Source organism: Podarcis cretensis (genome assembly GCF_951804945.1).
Source record: "Podarcis cretensis genome assembly, chromosome: 3".
Taxonomy (NCBI): Eukaryota; Metazoa; Chordata; class Lepidosauria; order Squamata; family Lacertidae; genus Podarcis; species Podarcis cretensis.
In genome coordinates this window covers 120,963,949-120,983,855 of record NC_137172.1, presented here as the reverse complement: position 1 = coordinate 120,983,855, position 19,907 = coordinate 120,963,949, and the positions used below count along the sequence as shown (strand labels likewise).

General features: G+C 41.3%; 1 protein-coding gene across 1 annotated transcript in view; it reads left to right on the top strand.

Moving 5' to 3' along the window:
• The window catches only part of LOC307212663 (cytochrome P450 2C4-like), a 91,844-nt gene that overhangs the window by 17,128 nt on the left and 54,809 nt on the right, over window positions 1-19,907 (top strand). The window contains exon 3 of the mRNA XM_079970231.1: window positions 12,798-12,947. Coding sequence (XP_079826357.1) covers window positions 12,798-12,947 — 150 coding nt within the window. The remainder of the gene's footprint in view (window positions 1-12,797; window positions 12,948-19,907) is intronic.

The window sequence follows — 19,907 nt, the reverse complement described above, 5'->3', positions numbered from 1 at the left end:
TCTAAATTGTTTGTTTGTCCTTCTTAAAAATACATTTGTTAAATTCTAAAGATTAAATTTGTGAGCTTATGGAATTGTAGAACGAGTTTGTGGCAGTTTTATGCTTCAGAGATTAATCTTAAGAGACCTAAATCAAAGACATAATCTGAGCCGAAAAATGAATGCTTTTCTTTTCTTTTCTTTGTATTTTTTTTGTAATCTGAGCAGAAAAATAAACGTTTTTCTTTTCGTTGCCACCAGTAAAGGTCCAAGAAGAAATTGCAAACGTTGTTGGATCTTCTCAGCCAAGGATTGAACACCGAACAAAAATGCCTTATACGGATGCCGTGATCCATGAGATCCTGAGGTTTTCCAATATCGTCCCAACCAACATGGCACATGCCACGACTACAGATGTTACCCTTAATGGCTACTTCATTCCAAAGGTGATCCTTTTCATTGAACTGCTGCCTACTAGTTACAATATATTTTAAGGCTTTCCTGGGAGTAAGTCCCCCTGGGACTTCAGGGTGGGTGACATCTGTGCAGACTTGTATAGGATTGCACTGTAAGCTTTCAGTCTACCCTTCGGAAGGTGTCAGGCATCACCTTGCTCACACAAGGTTGGAAATTAAACCATTTCTAGTGGGGGATCATGGTTTATATGTTAAGTTTGTCAGACTAATGACATTTCTCAAATGAACTCAAATCCCATTTCTCTTGCACTCAATATTTACTGTAGAGGAATATACTTTATTTTAAAATAATTCTTCTTTTGCTTTTGCAGGGCACATTCATCATCCCATTGCTGTCCTCTGTGCTGCACGATGAATCTCAATGGGAGAAACCACATAAATTCTATCCTGAGCATTTTCTCAACTCTGAAGGAAAATTCGTAATGAGAGATGCTTTCATGCCTTTCTCTGCAGGTATTTTTTTTTTTACTTTTGTGTATACCTGCATAGTGTGCATGGGATTTTTACATGCCTGGAATGTAGCCTATTGTGCAAAGGTAAGAATGACATCACTTGCTGTGGCCATTTCTGCCACTAGATCTGGTCACCATTGGTGTGTGACCCCTGGAATGTTGCTCACCAGGGAATGGGGCCCTCAGGCTGAGAAAGGTTTCCCACCCCTGGTTTTCAGCATTGCAGGATGGTTCTTAATTCTTTTAAGGAGGACACTGTGAGCTGTTATTTGATCTCTGCATTTTAGTCTGCTTTAATGTATTTGGGGTGATGCTATTGAGCAACTGCTAAACCCAGTTTCTCTGCTGCCTGTGTGTCCTTACAGGTTGGAGAGCATGTATAGGTGAGACTCTTGCCAAAATGGAGCTCTTCCTCTTCTTCACAAGTCTCCTGCAGAGATTCACCTTCCAGCCACCCCCTGGAACATCTCAAGAAGACCTGGACCTTACTCCTGTTGTTGGGCTTACAACATCTCCCATGCCCCACCAGCTCTGTGCTCTGCCACGTTTCTAAGACTCACAAGCTCCTGGCTTGCTTAGCCTACCTGTGTGTGCAATGTGAGCCTTTTTTTAAACACCCCTGTTCAACAAGGGTATTTGGGTTGAGTAGCCTAGTGGTGGAATTGGTCCATGCTTTGTCACAAACCTGAAGTGTTCCCCTTTACCTGCCATACTGCCGAATCCCGTGAAACTAGCATTGGAGCATCTCTTACTTAAAACCTGGCCCTGAGTTCTTATGACACTTGAGGCATAGAGATCAATCAACAAATCTGGTTGCATGTTTTCCCATGTTAACATATATAGGTGGATGTGCAGAGAATTGTGATAAAGACGAAAAAGGGTCTGGAAACCATGCCTTATGAGGAATGGTTGAGGAAGTCGGGTATGTTAACATCTGTGGCTGCAATGTATTCTGATTCTGAACTGTATTTGTTGTTGTCAGGCAATGGCTTTGTTTTCTCCGGGTTCTTTAAAAAGTCTGTAATAATAGATCTGGCAACTGGGTTTGCTTCTGGCATCTCCATGCTGCCAATAAGTTCTGTGACTTTCTGCTTCTGGCTTAGAACAGGGATGTCCAACTCCCACAAGACTGCGATCTACTCATGGAGGGGGGGGGGGACTGGCAGCCAAAGTTGTTCAGCTTCTTTTAGAGAGGAAGGTTCCATTTTGGGGGTTAAGACCAAGCTTGCTGAGCCTTCTTTATGGAGAAAATCTCCGTTATTAAGGGGAAAATGTCAGACTAGAGTAAAGGGGAGAGGGGATTAGTCATTCAACAAAGATCGCTATGGAAACAATTTGCCTCACAGCGAAAACTCCATCTTCTGTTCCAGCGATCAGCTGAATATGGTGGGCGGGGAGAGGGAAAGGGCCAGCTGCTCTGAGGCAGAAACAAAGGAAAAGGAGCCAGGAATCGACCAGAACCTCCCGGGTATCGATCAGTCGATCCCGATCAACCTGTTTATCCACCCATGAATTTAGGCACCATGAGAAGATGCATTGCTTAGTTATTATCCTTCCTTGCTCATATTGTTGCATGTCATATGCTCTAATGCCACCATGTTGAACAGTTTCAAGATGGAAATGAATAAAAACTATTCTAAAAAGAAAAATATGTGTGAGTGTTTCAATGGGAGAAAGTTCAGGAAATACTGAACCCTTTCAAATTAAAGGCTGTCATTGAAGTTGAATAATTTCATCTGCAAATGATTTCACAATGCTGCTCTCTACTGATAATCCTGAGTTATTAATTCGCCGTGTTCAAGAGCATTGTAGTTACAATATATTTAAAGGCTATCCTGGGAGTAAGCCCCTTGGACTTCAGCGTGGGTGACATCTGTGCAGACTTGTATAGGATTGCACTGTAAGCTTTCAGTCTACCCTTCGGAAGGTGTCAGGCATCAGCTTCAACCCATTAAACAGATCTCAATGGGAAGGAGCAAAAGGTTGGAAAACAAACCATTTCTAGTGGGAGATCATGGTTTATACATTAAAGTTTGTCACACTAACGACATTTCTCAGATGAACTCAAATCTCATTTCTCCTACACTAAATATTTATTGTACCAGAGGCATACACTTTATTTTAAAATGACTCTTGCTTTGCCTTTGCAGGGGACATACATCACACCATTGCTGTCCTCTGTGCTGCACGATGAATCTCAATGGGAGAATCCACATAAATTCTATCCTGAGCATTTTCTCAACTCTGAAGGAAAATTCGTAAAGAGAGATGCTTTCATGCCTTTCTCTGCAGGTAATTTTTTTTACTTTTGTGTATACCTGCATAGTGTGTGCTTAGTCAATGGGATTTTTACATGCCTGGAATGTAGCCTATTGTGCAAAGGTAAGAATGACATCACTTGCTGTGGCCATTTCTGCCACTAGATCTGGTCACCATTGGTGTGTGACCCCTGGAATGCTGCTCACCAAGGAATGTGGCCCTCAGTCTGAGAAAGGTTTCCCACCCCTGGTTTTCAGCATTGCAGGATGGCTCATATTGGGAGTTCTTAATTCTTTTAAGATGGGCACTGTGAGCTGTTATTTGTTTTTTTAAAAAATAATATTTATTACTTTTATAACTTACAAAAAAGAAAGAGAAGAAAAAAGACAAAAAAACCAAGAAAGGTAAAAAACAATACAATACAATATATAAACAATACAAAACACAACATTGACACATTGACCTAAACAAAACAAAACAAAAACAATTTAAAAACATACATCATACCATTTCAGTACTCTATCTTTCATACCCTTGTTTCATTGACCTCCTCTCACCTCCCTTTTTGTATTCCTCTTCTATTAATTGTTTCAGCAATTCCTTTCCATCTTTCTCTATTTTCTGTCATATAAATATCTTAACTTATTTTTACCCTTATTTTCCATTAATACTATAATGCTTATTTATGCTTAACTCCTTATAACATTTCTACTAAAGCCATAAGATTTCATTCCAACATTTTTCTAACACTCAGTAATTTTACAATATTTCTATTTCTAAAAATAAACTTTAAACTTTTTCCAATCTTCTTCCACCATCTCTTCTCCCTGGTCTCGGATACTGCCAGTCATTCGTCAATTCCATATAGTCCATCAACCTGGTGATCTTCTGTCCGAGGCTCTTAACTCTTTTCCAAATCCCTTCTGCAGGTCTTCTTCATATTTATACATGCACTTTACTTTGTCTTCTACTGATCTTGTTCTTATTTTCCTTCCTTTGATACTGAAGAGCAGATCTCGGGGAAGCTCCAACCTAGCAATGCTTTTATTCCTTCTCGACAGGTCAACCAAATCTCCATGGTTAAATCTAAAATCCATAAGGTATTTCAGGACATGTTTCAAAATTCCTCCAAATCTAAAGGCCCCCACAACTCCAATCTCCTCATGACCCAAGTCCAAATCCCAAAAGTCAGTAAATCCCTGCATGAAGGGATCTATCCAACTTTCCTTCTCTAGTCCAGGCAGGGCTCCGATTCTCAAAATCTGACTTTTTCTAAATTCAATCATAAAAGGCCTCAACTTATAGTCCTCAATTTGCCTCTGTAAGGCTGGGGCTCCCACTTGTATTACTTTAGGTTCAACAACAGCAACTTTATCCTTTGCCTTCACCTTCTCGACAATTTGCCCTGTCAAAGTAGATTCCTGTATCAGATCCTGAATAATTTCTGTATTGATGTTCACTTTTTGTCCCAAATTAGTCACTTTTTGTCCCAAGTTAGTCACTTTTTGTCCTAAGTTATCAATTTTAGTAGTCATAACATCTGTCTTCTTGTGGAGTTGTTCCAACGAGTGACTTATCTTGCATAATGCAATCACTAAAGCTTCTTCTGTCGACATTCTCAAATAGTCCAAGGTCAATCCCTGATTCTCACAGTCTCTTATCTTGCAGCTGGTTCCCCCAGCTTAGCTCTTATAACAGTTTCAAAGGCTCCCTCTAGAGGGAAACAGTTTCTATTTGTGTCAATCCTTTTAAGCACAGTTCAAACAGTAAATATAGTTTCAATTTTCAGTTACTTTTCCTCCTTTTTAAACGCAGAAGAGGACAATGGAAACAATATATTTCTCTTATTTAGCTAACTGTCAAGATACGTTCTATTCACAGCCAATGAACTTCAAAACGTCAATCTTACTGGCAGCCCCTTTCCGAGTTCAGAGCGGTGGTGATTTAATTTTCATCACTCACTCCTGCAGGCTTGCATGATCCAAAATTCCCCCCCTCTTCTCCTGCTTCCAAGGGGGTTTAATAGTTTTAATCGATGGAAGTTTAATCCTTTGCGGAAGACTTTCCAAGACCTTAGCTTGCAACGTCTTTGCTTCAATCTATTTACAAAAGGGGAAGGTGGACTTCCTGTTTGAAACCTTCCCGTTTCGGTACCAAATTAAGACATTTATAGATCCAATTTTCCGTTCTACTCACGGGTAGTTGTTTAAAATCAAATTGTCCACAGGAAAAAGTCAGCGCTGTCTGGCAACAGCAATGTGGCTTCACTCCGTGAAAGAAGCAATCAATTCGAAGCACCGCGCCGCTCACCCCACGTCGCTCCAGATCCCCGAAACCGGGTCTCCCCGTGAGTAGGGGAGGCGCAAAAGGTGCCAGCCGAATCCCAGGTTCACAGGCTTCTCCTGCCTCAGATTTTTAGTGGGTCTCCGCCTTTGCCGTAGAGGCCAGACCCTGTTTCCATGGAGTAAATTCCTCCCAATCAGAGGAATTCTGCCATTGCCAGAGGCGCTAACCCGGAAGTCCACTGTGAGCTGTTATTTGATCTCTGTATTTTAGTCTGCTTTAATGTATTTGGGATGATGCTATTGAGCAACTGCTAAACCCAGTTTCTCTGCTGCCTGTGTGTCCTTACAGGTTGGAGAGCATGTGTAGGTGAGACTCTTGCCAAAATGGAGCTCTTCCTCTTCTTCACAAGTCTGCTGCAGAGATTCACCTTCTAGCCACCCCCTGGAACATCTCAAGAAGACCTGGACCTTACTCCTGCTGTTGGGTTTACAACACCACCCATACCCCACCAACTCTGCGCTCTGCCTCGTTTCTAAGACGCACAAGCTCCTGGCTTGCTTAGCCTACCTGTGTGTGCAATGTGAGCCTTTTTTAAACACCCCTGTTCAACAAGGGTATTTGGGTTGAGTAGCCTAGTGGTGGAATTGGTCCATGCTTTGTCACAAACCTGAAGTGTTCCCCTTTACCTGCCATACTGCCGAATCCCATGAAACTAGCATTGGAGCATCTCTTACTTAAAACCTGGCCCTGAGTTCTTATGACACTTGAGGCATAGAGATCAATCAACAAATCTGGTTGCATGTATTCCCATGTTAACATATACTTTCAAAGATCTTGAAGCATCAAGACGAAAAAGGGTCTGGAAACCATGCCTTATGAGGAATGATTGATCTGGCAACTGGGTTTGCTTTTGGCATCTCCATGCTGCCAGTTCTGTGACTTTCTGCTTCTGGCTTAGAACGAGACTACGATCTACTCATGGGGGGAAAACTGGCAGCCAAAGTTGTTCAGCTTCTTTTAGAGAGGAAAGTTCCATTTTAGGGGTTAAGGCCAAGCTTGTTGAGCCTTTTTTATGGAGAAAATCTCCGTTATTAAGGGGAAAATGTCAGACTAGAGTAAAGGAGAGAGAGGATTAGTCATTCACCAAAAGATCACTATGGAAACAATTTGCCTCACAGCGAAAACTCCGTCTTTTGTTCCAGTGATCAGTTGAAAATGGTGGGCGGGGAGAGGGGGCAGGGCCAGCTGCTCTGAGGCAAAAACAAAGGGAAAGGAGCCAGCAATCGACCAGAACCTCCCAGGTATCGATCAGTCGATCCGATCAAACTGTTGGTTATCCCTGGAATAAAACAACCATCTTCCATCTTCTCTCTCTACCTGAATGAACTTTCTCTGAGAGTCTGGGTAGCTTAAGGCTTCCCTCATCAATGGAATTCTGACTGGTCATATGAAAAATGAAAATGGTGGAAATGTGTCAAATTCAAAATCAAAACTTCAATCCCCACAAGAGGAAAATTCAAAACCTTCTCTGCCTAGCTACTGCTCTGAGATGGAAGAGGGAGCTAATCCCTTTCACATTGGAGTGAGTGGAAGTCTCCATGGTCTCACCAGGAAATAGAAAAAAATGTCTGGTTTGAATCTCTCTTCTCTCTTAAGAAAATCCAGCCACATCCACTAAAATACTTTGAATTTTGTCTTAACTGGGTACCATAACCTTTGTAGGAATGGATTTAGGCACCACGAGAAGATGCATTGCTTAGTTATTATCCTTCCTTGCTCATATTGTTGCATGTCATATGCTCTAATGCCACCATGTTGAACAGTTTCAAGATGGAAATGAATAAAAAGTATTCTAAAAAGAAAAATAGACTCCCAAGCCTACGCCTGTCGGGGCCACTGGCAAAGTGGCAAAGTTCTCCCCTTCCCCCGGCTCACTGTAGGCTTGGGAGTCATGGGCGGGCCCCATAACCTTTGTAGGAATGGATTTAGGCACTATGAGAGGATGTACAGTTTAGTTATTGTCCTTCCTCGTTCACATTGTTGCATGTCATATGCTCTAATGTATACAAAGATATACCCTAATGCCACCATGTTAAACAGTTTCAAGATGGAAATGAATAAAAGCTATGCTAAAAAGAAAAATATGTGTGAGTGTTTCAATGGGAGAATGTTCAGGAAATACAGGACCCTTTCAAAGTAAATGCTGTCGTACCTAATTTAAGTTGAATAATTTCATCTGCAAATGATTTCACAATGCTGCTCTCTACTGATAATCCTGAGTTATGAGTTCGCCGTGTTCAAGAGCATTGTAATCTGTTCTGGAAAGCATTAGTTTCTGCAAGTAAGCACCACTCACTTGAGTAAACATTAAACTGAAAGGCATATCATCCAATGTACAGCTTTGAATAGTTGTGGAGAAGAAAAAAATCAGAGGGGTGGCTTAATGATTCGCTAGAGACATAACATAATATATGGGTGGCTCATTGCAGTTGGTAGACACTGTTGTTGACCAAACTGCTCTGTAGCTTTGTTGTTTTTGTAGAAGTCTTTTAGACTGTCTCAGCCTTTGGCTTGCCAGGTTTTTATATGGAGGTTTCTGCTTTTTTTCTGTTTGGCTCCGGAGACCTCCAGGCCTTGAAGCTCTACTCAGCTATCGGTGGGATGCTCCCAGTCCCAGCGGAGTCGAGGCCACTGGGAGTCGTCTTGGGGCTATTCACAGCCTCCTTGGTTGTCACGTTGGGCACCCCTGGTTACCCCCCAATCATGGTGACGGTGGCGACTGGGTTGGCAGTGCAGGCACCACCAGGCAGCACCATTGGTGCTTGTGGTCCTCAGAAGCTCCGTGCTGCTGTGGGACTTGCCATCTTGCCTTGCTGGAAGTCCATACTGGTGCACTTTGAAACATCCATCCCTAAATGCAGTTCAATGATTACTCCAAAGGATTTCAGAATGCTGCCCTTTGCACCCATTATAACAGATTAATTTATACATAATCTGGGTGACATGTCTGCAGTCAGGTTCACGTGAATATGAATCTGTTCTGGAAGGCAATAGTTTGTGGAAGTAAGCACCACTCGCTTGAGTAAACATTAAACTGAAAGGCAAATCATCCAATATATAGATTTTAATAGTTGTGGAGAAGAAGAAGAAATCAGAGGGGCAGATCAGAACACATTTCCATTTTATTGGATGGTTTAATGATTTGCTAGAGACAGTACCCATCTAAATATATATGCTGCTCACTGCAGTTGCAAGACATTGTCCCCGACCAAAATGCACTATAGCTTTCATTATAACCACTACCCCCAAAAAAGTGCTTGCTGAAACAAAATGGATTGGACGGAGCCGATTCCAGCATTGTTCCTCTTTATCCTTATGATTTCCTTTATCTTGAAACTGGGCGCTTTCTGGAACAAGAGCTCCCAAAATCTTCCACCAGGACCAAGGCCTTTACCTCTCATTGGGAATCTCCACATCATGGATCTCAAGAGGCCTCACAGAACCATGTTAAAGGTAAAGCTTCCAGGTCTACCCATGGCAAGGCTGAAGGGTACTGGGGAAGCCCAGTCGGATTAGCAGGGTATAAATAATGATGATGATGATGATGATACATTTTGTTCTCTTACAACCTGTAAATCTCATCTCCCCTTTTTGTGCTACAGAACCTTTTATTATCTTTCCCAATAAATAGTCATAGGACCTGGTTGCAATTTATAACTAGTAATTTGAACAAAGTGTCTGGGGGTGTCTGGTGTCGAATCCCGTTTGACTCTGCCTCCATTTTCAAGGATTCAAAAGTGCCAGTTCAAACCTTGCCTAGCCCAGCCTCCTCCTTGAGCCTATCTTTCTAAACAAGATTTGAGAGATGCCATTAAAGGTATAATCACATTTATCCCTAAAACTGCCTATTTTGTTCTGGTTTTCTGAGTATTCCTAGCAAATATTTGTGCTGCCGCAACTGAATAATAATAATAATTTAATAATAATTTATTATTTATACCCTGCCCATCTGGCTGGGTTTCCCCGGCCACTCTGGATGGCTCTAAACAGATTAGGAACATGATCAAACATGATCAAACACGAAACATTAAAACTTACTTTAAAAGGACTGCCTTCAGGTGTCTTCTAAAAGTCAGATAGTTGTTTATTTCCTTGACATCTGATGGGAGGGGATTCCACAGGGTGGGCATCACTACCGAGAAGGCCCTCTGCTTGGTTCCCTGTAACCTCACTTCTCGCAGTGAGGGAACCGCCAGAAGGCCCTCAGCGCTGGACCTCAGTATCTGGCCTGAACAATGGGGGTGGAGACGCTCCTTCAGGTATACTGGGCCGAGGTCGGTTGGGGCTTTAAAGGTCACCACCAACACTTTGAATTGCACTTAAAAATGTACTGGTAGCCAATATTGGTCTTTACGGGCTGGTGTTATATGGTCTCAGCAGCCACTCCCAGTAACCAGTCTAGCTGCTGCATTCTGGATTAGTTGCAGTTTCTGGGTCACCTTCAAATGTAGCCCCACGTAGAGGGTATTGCAGTAGTCCAAGCGGGAGATAACTAGAGCATGCACCACTCTGGCAAGGCAGTCTGCGGGCAGTCTGCGGGTGGGTAGAGTCTCAGCCTGTGTACCAGATGGAGCTGGAAGACAGCTGCCTTGGACAAAGAATTGAGATGTGTCTTCATGGGCAGCTGTGAGTCCAAAATTACTCCAAGGCTGCGCACCTGTTCCTTCCAGGGCACAGTTACCCCATTCAGGACGAGGGAGTCCTCCACACCTGCCCACCCCCTGTCCCCACAAAACAGTACTTCTGTCTTGTCAGGATTCAGCCTCAATCTGTCAGCCACCATCTACCTCCAACCGCCTCCTGACCCTCACACAGGACCTTCACTGTTCTGTTTTAAAAGAGAGGTAGAGCTGGTTATCATCCGCATACTGATGAACATGTAGCCCAAACCTCCTGATGATCCCTCCCAGCAGCTTCATGTTGATGTTGAAAATAATGGAGGAGAGGATGGAACCCTGAGGCACCCCACAAGTGAGAGCCCAGGTGCATGAACAGTTATCTCCCAACACCACTTTCTGGACATGGTCCAGGAGGAAGGAGCAAAACCACTGTATAGCAGTGTTTCCAGCTCCCAGCCCCTCTAGACGGTCCAGAAGGATGTCATGGTCGATGGTATCAAAGGCCACTGAGAGATGCAGCAGAACTAGGAAACAGCTTTCACCTTTGTCCTTAGCTGGCCGGAGATCACTGGCCCACAGTTTCAGTCCCATGATGAGGCCTGAATCCAAATTGGAAGGGATCCAAATGGTCCGCATCCTCCAGGCGTGCCTGGAGTTGTTCAGCAACCACCCGCTCAATCACCTTGCCAAAGAATGGAAGATTTGAGACTTGGTGATAGTTCACCATACTGGCTGGGTGCAAAGATTATTTTTTTAATAAGTGGCTTTATAACCACCACTTTCAGCGGGTTTGGGAAGGCTCTTTAACAGAGTGAAGCATGCACCACCCCACAGAGCTTTTATGAGCCAGGATGGGCAAGGATGAAGGAGACAGGTGGTCAGTTGCACTTGTGCAAGCGGCCTATCTACATCCTTGGAGGTAACAGTTTGGAATTGATCCCACGCAACTTGACTAGACATCCCATGCAACTTGACCCTAGCACTCTCCCGCCCTGGCCCTGCTTCCAAGGTGGAGTCTACTGAACTGGGGGAAAAGGCTGAGCTGCTGTATCATGAGTCCAGCAACTGTTGCTGCTACAGCTATTAGTAGCAAATGTCTTGAAGAGGATTGTGGCATAGACAATGCTCTTTTACTTTATCATTATGTTATTTGGATTCTGTTATTGAAAAAAACTGATAATAGTCTAACTGTCAAACTGTGCTACTAGATTCTGTGGATTGTATAAAAGAGCCTTTACTCTTAGGTAAATGTGCAAGCTAATGAAGTCTTGGTTCTGTCAGAGATGATTTACATTAATATATTCTTTGGGTATGCCAGAACTCTCTTTCTCACTTTTTCTTCTGTTGAATTCCAGTTGTCCAAGCAATATGGCCCTGTCTTGGGCATCCAAATGGGACCCCGGAAAATTGTGGTGTTGACAGGATATGAGACAGTAAAGGAGGCTCTGGTTAATCAGGCGGACGCATTTGCAGACAGGCCCACCTTTGCATTATTTCAAGAGCTTGGACAAGGCTTAGGTGAGGCACCTCCCTTTCTACTGGAACTGGTAATGCTTGCAGACACACACTGGTCCCACCAGGTGAACACAATCTGTTCCCAAGAAATGGTTCGTAAAATGAGCGTTTGCAAAGCAAGTCAACGAAATCCATTGTTTCCTGTGGGGAAAATCCTTCTGAATTCTTCAACCCACCTCAGTGCCGTTGAAACGGCACTGTATCCTTAGGCATTAGACTGAGAATGTGTCACAAAAAGTGTCGCCTGTCAATTTCTGCAGATCAAGCTAAAATGTTAAAAAGAGTACAGTGGTGCCCCGCAAGACGAACGCCTCGCAAGACGGAAAACCCGCTAGACGAAAGGATTTTCCGTTTTGGAGGCGCTTCGCAAAACAAATTTCCCTACGGGCTTGCTTCGCAAGACGAAAATGTATTGCGAGTTCCTGCGGTTTCTTCCCCCTTTTTCCCCTTTTCCTAAGCCGCTAAACCGCTTATCAGCTGATCGCTAAAAGCCGCTAAACCGCTAATAGCGCTAATCTGCTAAGCTGTCAATGGGCTTGCTTCGCAAGACGAAAAAACTGCTATACGAAGAGCCTCACAGAACGGATTAATTTCGTTTTGCGAGGCACCACTGTACACCAGACCAACTTTTTTTGGTCTTGACTTTCAGTGGCTCAGTTGGGCTCTGTTGAAGAAACAAAAATGGAGACCACTTAAAGCAAACCTTTCCCATCCCCACCTTCTTCCCAACAGTCATATTGCAGAGCTGGGGGGAAATGGGGCAGGAGAATTGTGAATAATAGTCACATGGAAAAGTAATGCCACACACCAAGGGTGGAGACTGATTGACCATTTTCCAGCATAGCCTACACATAGAGGATAAATTAAGAAGGCATAATGTCTGCTCATCGAATACAAAGTAACAAGCTGAGTGCTGCTGTGACCACTGTCATGTACAAACAACTCTCTACTATATCCTATCTATCTATTTGTTCTCAGGTCATGCTCTGATGGCACATCTACCAGCTACTTTGTCAAAGCTCAGAAGTCTGAGTCTGACTGAGAGAATAGCTGGGGTCCATTCTCAGTTCCATGGAAGAAATGCAGAACATAATTTATTGATTCTTTGTTCAATGGCCATGCAAACATGAAACCTTTCCTCCCGTTTTCAGGTGTAAGTCTGTCTAATGGTGAAAACTGGAAAGTGATGCGGCGGTTTGCTTTAAGCACATTACGGGACTACGGAATGGGAAAGAGGACCATAGAGGACAGAATTGTTGAGGAATGCAGTGTCCTGATAAAGAGATTTGAATCTTATGAAGGTGGGTTTCTCTTTTCCTCTGGTGTGTAGCTACACTACCATAGTTTAAAGGAGCCAAGACTATTGTGTTACATATTCCTAACTTCCAGAAGCACAGATCCCAGGTTCCCTGCAATTGGTCTGTTCCTGTAATGTACAGATTGTACTGCAATAACTCCTGTGACTTCCAAGCATTTCTTAGCCCAGCTATGGCCACATCCAGCAGCACTTAGGTTTAGTTTCTTTGATAAATGAGGTCTACACATAGGGAAGCTGCCAGTAGGGATTTAAGTCAACAAAGAACAGACTTAAAAACAATGCCCTTTCCATACTTGGAATTTCAACAGAATATTTTTGTTTGTCATATTCATGTATAGGAAACCCGACTGAGACCACCACAATTATGAATGCAGCTGTTTCCAATATTATAGTGGCCATACTACTAGACAAGCGATTTGATTATGAAGATCCCAAATACATAAGACTTCTGAAGTTGGTCAATGAAAATATCCGGCTTTTCGGAAGCTCTTCAGTCACGGTAATCTATTTTTTCCATTTAAAACAAACAAACACTTGATTATAATAACAGTGTATGCAAAGTGGGCAGGGCAACCTGTTTATTGTATATTGTTCAGGATTCACTACAAAACACAGAATGATATTGTGAGAAACCTGGTGATGATTCAAAATATTTAGAAAACTCACATGGCACAGTCATCCCATAACTGTAACAAAGTCTCCTTTGCACACACGCTTTCTGGCCTACACACGCTTTCTGGCCTCACTGCCATCGGGACTCCAAGGACAAGGAAGAACAAGTGATAGTTGGTTCCATGATGGCTCAGAAGGGGCCTCCAAGGGCAGATCTCCCTATCTGAAGGCGAACCTTCAGAGTAGAACTGCCATAACCTATTATTCTGGCGTTGCACATAAATTATGCTATGCTGAGTTACCCCATCCCCCATTCCAAATGCCATTCAAGAGCTTTGTGTTGTATTTGGGCAACCATGCTTTGAGAGACCCAGCTGAGAGAACTGTACTGGGCTTTCCTAATGTTCTCTTTTTCTTTTTTCACATTTTTATCCTTTCAGCTGTATAACATGTTTCCTGCTCTTGGTTTTCTATTGGGGGCTTATAAGACTGTCATTCAAAATAGAGATGAGCTGTTTGCCTTCATAAATGCCACCTTCATAAAACACCTCAGAGATCTGGATGAAAATGACCAGAGGAGCTTTATTGACTCATTTCTTATCCAACAGCAAGAGGTAATGGAGTCTTTTAAGTTGGCCCAGAATAAATGTTGACATTTTCAATTCATGTTTTAAGGGCATATTCGCAAGTGAATGCATAAGTTGTAGTCAGGAAGTCTCACTTCAGAAGGGACCAACATGGCATACTTCCTACCATTTTCCAATAGTCAGCCGTTGTTAATGTGTTACTGGTACAGATGTTGCCTGTGTAGGAGCAAAGGTTGCATGCTCACCAGCATTTCTGAAAAAAATCCCCGATCAAGAAAATATGACAATGGGGGTATATAAAAGAGCTGTTGTGAAGCCCAAAGAGATTGATGGATTTATGGTAAAAGATGACTGGAGGTGACAGAGATTGGATTTAGAAAGCAAGATTCTAGTTAACAAATTGAAGGAAGAAAAAAAAGCTCACCTCATAGGTTTGTAAAATGACTGGATGAAATTGCAAAAAAGAGAGAGAAATCTTTCCTTTAAAAAAAAAAAAACCGAAGTGAAACTAGAAATGAGTTTGGAATGTGGCACTAGGTATGATTTAATGAAGATACAATATGCAAATATTTATGGGCTATTTTACTGTTAAGTTTTGTTGGAACCCTTGACAACTCATCATATTGAAACAGAGAAAGGCTGTTTTAGACTCTTGATGAGAACAACAATTAAAGAGCTATATTTGGACTTTTTCAGTTGAATAAGGTGAACCCAAGAGGCCTGGGAGTAAAGATTGAAAAATATCATCTAGCAGAATGAAAAAAAGTGCTCAGTGTGGTGAAAATACTGAAAAACACCCCACTGCCTGTTGGTGCCATGCATCAACTATTGAATGAACAACTGGAAGAACTTAGAGTGGAGAGGCATTAAATTGTTAATAATGGGGAGCTGCTGCTGAAAAGGCCAATTCTCATGTTGCCACTCTCCGTTGTTCTTGGAGAGGAGCTACAGGAAGAAGACTCAGATGGATCTGCAGGATCTTGGTCGATTTATATGGGGAAAGGTAGTCTTTGATGTATTGCAGTCCTCAGTTGGCAGTTGGACTAGGACTTAATTAATTTTAAGTATGCTCCTTATGTGAGGCAGGTTACTCCACAGTAGGGAAGCATTTGCTCTTTGGTAATAGGCCAGGCATTTATCCTTCTCCCTCTTAACCACCACAGTTAAGATTCTTCCCTTTTCTCCTTCCTCTCTTCACTCCCTTCTGGCTCCCAGCGGGACAGGCAGCTATTACAACCAGCAACTCTATCGGTGTTACTCTTCCTGTTGGAAAGTGTGGCAGCAGGGAGTTGCAATCGTGAAAATATGGAGGGCACCACATTGTCTATCTCAGTTTAATGAAACAGTTCTAGATGAATATGTGGTTTTTCTGTGTCATTTTTTCCATTTTAGACTATGAGTAAATACATTAAAGAAGTTCAACTGAGAACCATATATGTCAGCAGAAAACAACACTTTATGTTAACCTTTCAGATCTCCACAAGTGTTCACCAGAAATGCTGCCTTCCATGTATGCAATCATAATACTGTTGCAGGTTTGTGGGGTCAGTCTGCATGATGCCTGAGCATGTTCCAACTTGTGGAGACCTTGTACCCAGTAAGGGTTAATTCTAATGGAGGAATCTATTGTTGAATCAGTCAGACAAGTTTCTTTGTGAGATGAGGGCCATATACTTGTCATCTAAATACTGCCACTAGTTCCTTTGTCTAAACAAAGGCTGTTGGCTGAGGAGTCAAGCACCACAGTTCGCATCAGAGAAGAAGGAGCTGGATTGCCAAGCTTCCCCAACCTCCTCTCTTAGCTGGTAGATGGAGAACAACAGCTGTGACTATGGAGAAGCAAGACATTTTGGGGTCTTGATGCTGAGCCCCTCTATCTTAGGCTCAGGTTGAATATATAGTCATACCTCGGGATAAATACGCTTCAGGATAAGTATTTTCGGGTTGCGCTCTGCTGGAACCCGGAACTAACGGAGTGCATTACTTCCGGGTTTTGCCGCTCGAGCATGCGCAGACAGGCAAAATGACATCACACACATGCGCGGAAGCAGTGAAACACGGCCAGCGCATGTGAAGACGCACAGTTGCATCCTATGTTCTGTTCAGGATGTGAACGGGGCTCCAGAACAGATCCCATTCACATCCCGAGGTACCACTGTATGTTTAAATAAACCCTCTTTCATCATGATGGCATAGTCTGGAAACCTGGAATCTCTCACTGCTCAGAGACTGTGGTGATGTGCAATGATACTTTGGATCATCGGGTCCAGTCAGGTATTCATTTTTATCTTTGCACATGAAATTTTCTCACTCCATTCGTTTTAACCAGTTCATACTCTTTGCAACCCAGGAGAAGAAGAAGAACAAGACGAATGTATATTTCCACAACAAAAACTTAACAGTTATTGTGTCCAACTTATTTGCTGCTGGCACAGAGACCACTGCTACCACACTGCGCTGGGGACTGTTACTAATGATGAAACATCCTGAAATTCAGAGTGAGTGCTTTTCATTGGGTTGGCTCCGATTAGTCTGAGATAGCTTAATTCCAGATATATGTAACTATTAGAGAGAGAAAATATTAATAATTTTCATATCTATCTATCTCACAACAATTATTCAATCATAAGTTTAGCATTTCAACCTGAACTCCCTTCTCCCTCTTTCTGTGATTCTTTACATTTCATTTCATCTTCCTGTGTACTTCAAATTATCCCAACATATTCTTTTAGATATATATTCCCATATATATCCCATATATATATATTGAAACTGCAGGTTTTTACATTAATCCTGCCAATGTCTTAGTATGTTTACAGTTTGTTTGCTAATATTAAATAAAGCATTTCCATTCCTTTCTTTAAAAAAAAAAAAGGTTATCTTGATATATTATTCTCATGGTAAGTTTGGTCATTTCTGTGTAGTCCATTAACCTCTGTATCCTTTCTTCTCTTGTCGGGACCTCTTCTTCCTTCCATTTAAAGGTAAAGGTAAAGGTACCCCTGCCCGTACGGGCCAGTCTTGACAGACTCTGGGGTTGTGCGCCCATCTCACTTAAGAGGCCAGGGGCCAGCGCTGTCCGGAGACACTTCCGGGTCACGTGGCCAGCGTGACATCGCTGCTCTGGCGAGCCAGAGCCGCACACGGAAACGCCGTTTACCTTCCCGCTGGTAAGCGGTCCCTATTTATCTACTTGCACCCGGAGGTGCTTTCGAACTGCTAGGTTGGCAGGCGCTGGGACCGAGCAGCGGGAGCGCACCCCGCCGCAGGGATTCAAACCGCCGACCTTTCGATCGGCAAGCCCTAGGCGCTGAGGCTTTAACCCACAGCGCCACCTGCGTCCCTTCCTTCCATTTATTTATGTATAAATATATAGGCAAATAACATTCTTGGAGCTGTGGTTGCATACATAAATAAATTTATATACTGTAGTTCCAATCCCAAAATTTCCAAAAGAAAAGCTTCTGGTTTTTTAAACATCTTAAACATCTTTTTCAGTTCATTTTATATCATTTCCCAGTAAGCTTTAACTTTATTACTAGACCACCACATATCAAAAAGGTACTTTCTTTCTCTTTATGTTTCCAGCACGTATTCAAGTTGGATTTATACATTTGAGCCAATCTATTAGGTATTAGATACCATTTATATAACATTTTCATATAGTTTTCTCTTAAACTATAACATTCTGTAAATTGTATATCTGTTCCCATGCATCCATTTCTATATTATTAATAACTATTGTCCAGAGTATCCTTGAAGATCTCACTTGTTCGTCCTTCGTCTCCCAGTCCAATAACTTCTTATACATTTTAGATATCACGTTAGATATAACTGTAATGTTAATTACAGTTTAACAGGTCTCTTTCTAGTTGTGATGTTTGTTCCCCAACCCCCCACTTCATATCCCTTTTAAATACTTCATTCAAATGATGATATTGTAACTATGTTGGTAACATCTGTGATAAATCCTTAAATTATTTTAATTTAAATTCTCCAAAGTGAAAGCCATAGTGGTGTTTTGGTCTCCAACAGGTTTTTATACTTATCCATACTCTATACATTTTTTTCTGATTATATAGTTTATAAAACCTTTATGTACTTTCACATTTTCATACCTCAAGTAAGCGTGCCAACCAAAAATATTGTCATGACCTTCCAAATCTAAAATATGTGGATTCTTCAATAACAATCATTCCCTCAAACAGTACAGACAAGGTGCTTCATAATATAATCTCATATGCGGCGGGAAGAAACCTCCTCTCTCTTTCACATCTATCAATATTTTATATTTTATTCTCATTTTTTCTCTTGCCAGATATATTTATAAATATCTTTTTGCCATTTGTTGAAACAATCTGTCTTGCTGGTAATAATTGAAATGTCCTATGACCTTTTAAAATGTGGTTTGGTGCATTAATTGGGTTGTTGTTTTTATTTTGATTATGTATTTTGTGGTTTTATATTTGATTTTATTCTGTGAACCTCTGGATATAGGGCAGTATATAAATTCAATAAATAAGAAGAAGAAGCATAAACTAAAATAATATCCTCATACATTCATTTTAATGGTTGATACCCTACCCAGTAATGAAAGTTTCATTCTCCTCCATATTTGCAAATTTATTTTAATATCCTCCCAAGTGTTTAAACAATTATCCTTATACAATTTTATATTATTTGCTCTTAACCACACATCCAAATATTTAATCTTCTTTTCACTCTTTAAGATGGATAAACTTTGTAATTTATTTTTACTCTCATCATTCAAATTTTTCACCAGGAGTTTGGTTTTATCTTATTAATTTTAAGACCTGCTATTTCTAAAAAATAAAATAAAATAAATCTCTTACAGTGCCTTCAGGATTGACTCTATAGGTTCCTCAACAAATATCAGCACGTTATCTGCAAAAGCTTTTAATTTAATTTATATTATTATTTATTTTTATTATATTATATATAATTTATTTATATTGTCTCTGTCCCACTTTTATTCCTTTATTTTCTTGACTACATCTTATTCTTTGTGCCAAAACTTCTAAAACTGTTATAAACAATGAAGGTGACAGTGGGCAACCATGTCTACTTCCTTTAGTTATTTTACAATTCTCAGTCAATACATTACTTACTGATGGATCAGTATATATTGCCGTAACTCCTTTTTAAAAGTGTCTCCACAAACCATATATTCCAAAGCCTTAAAGATATAAAATCCCAGGAGACATTGTCAAATGCTTTCTCGCAGTCTAAAAACATTAAAGCTGCCCATTTTTCATTTTTCACTACTAAATATTCTATTACATCAATTATGTTTCTATTATTATCTTTCATTTGTCTTCCCAGCAAAAAATCAGCCTGATCCAGCCTTAATGGATTACCTCTTTTAATACAGTTTTCAACCCATTAGCTAATATGTCTGCAAACAGTTTATAATCGTTATTCAACAACGAAATAGGTCGATAGCTCTTAACCAGCTTTGGATCTCTATTTTGCTTATGAATCAAAGTTATGTATGCACTCTTCCGGGATTTGGGTAACTCTCCTACATTCCAAGTTATATTCAAAATATCTTTTAAAGGTTGCATTCGGTAATCTTGTATCATCTGGCCTATGAGACCACCCTTGAATCTCTGAGGCAAAGGACATTTCACATAGTGACCTGTGATATTGATCTCATGCAATTTGTGGCCCAGTAGCCGCAGGAATCCAACATGAGTACACCATCCAGATAGCCTCATATCTTA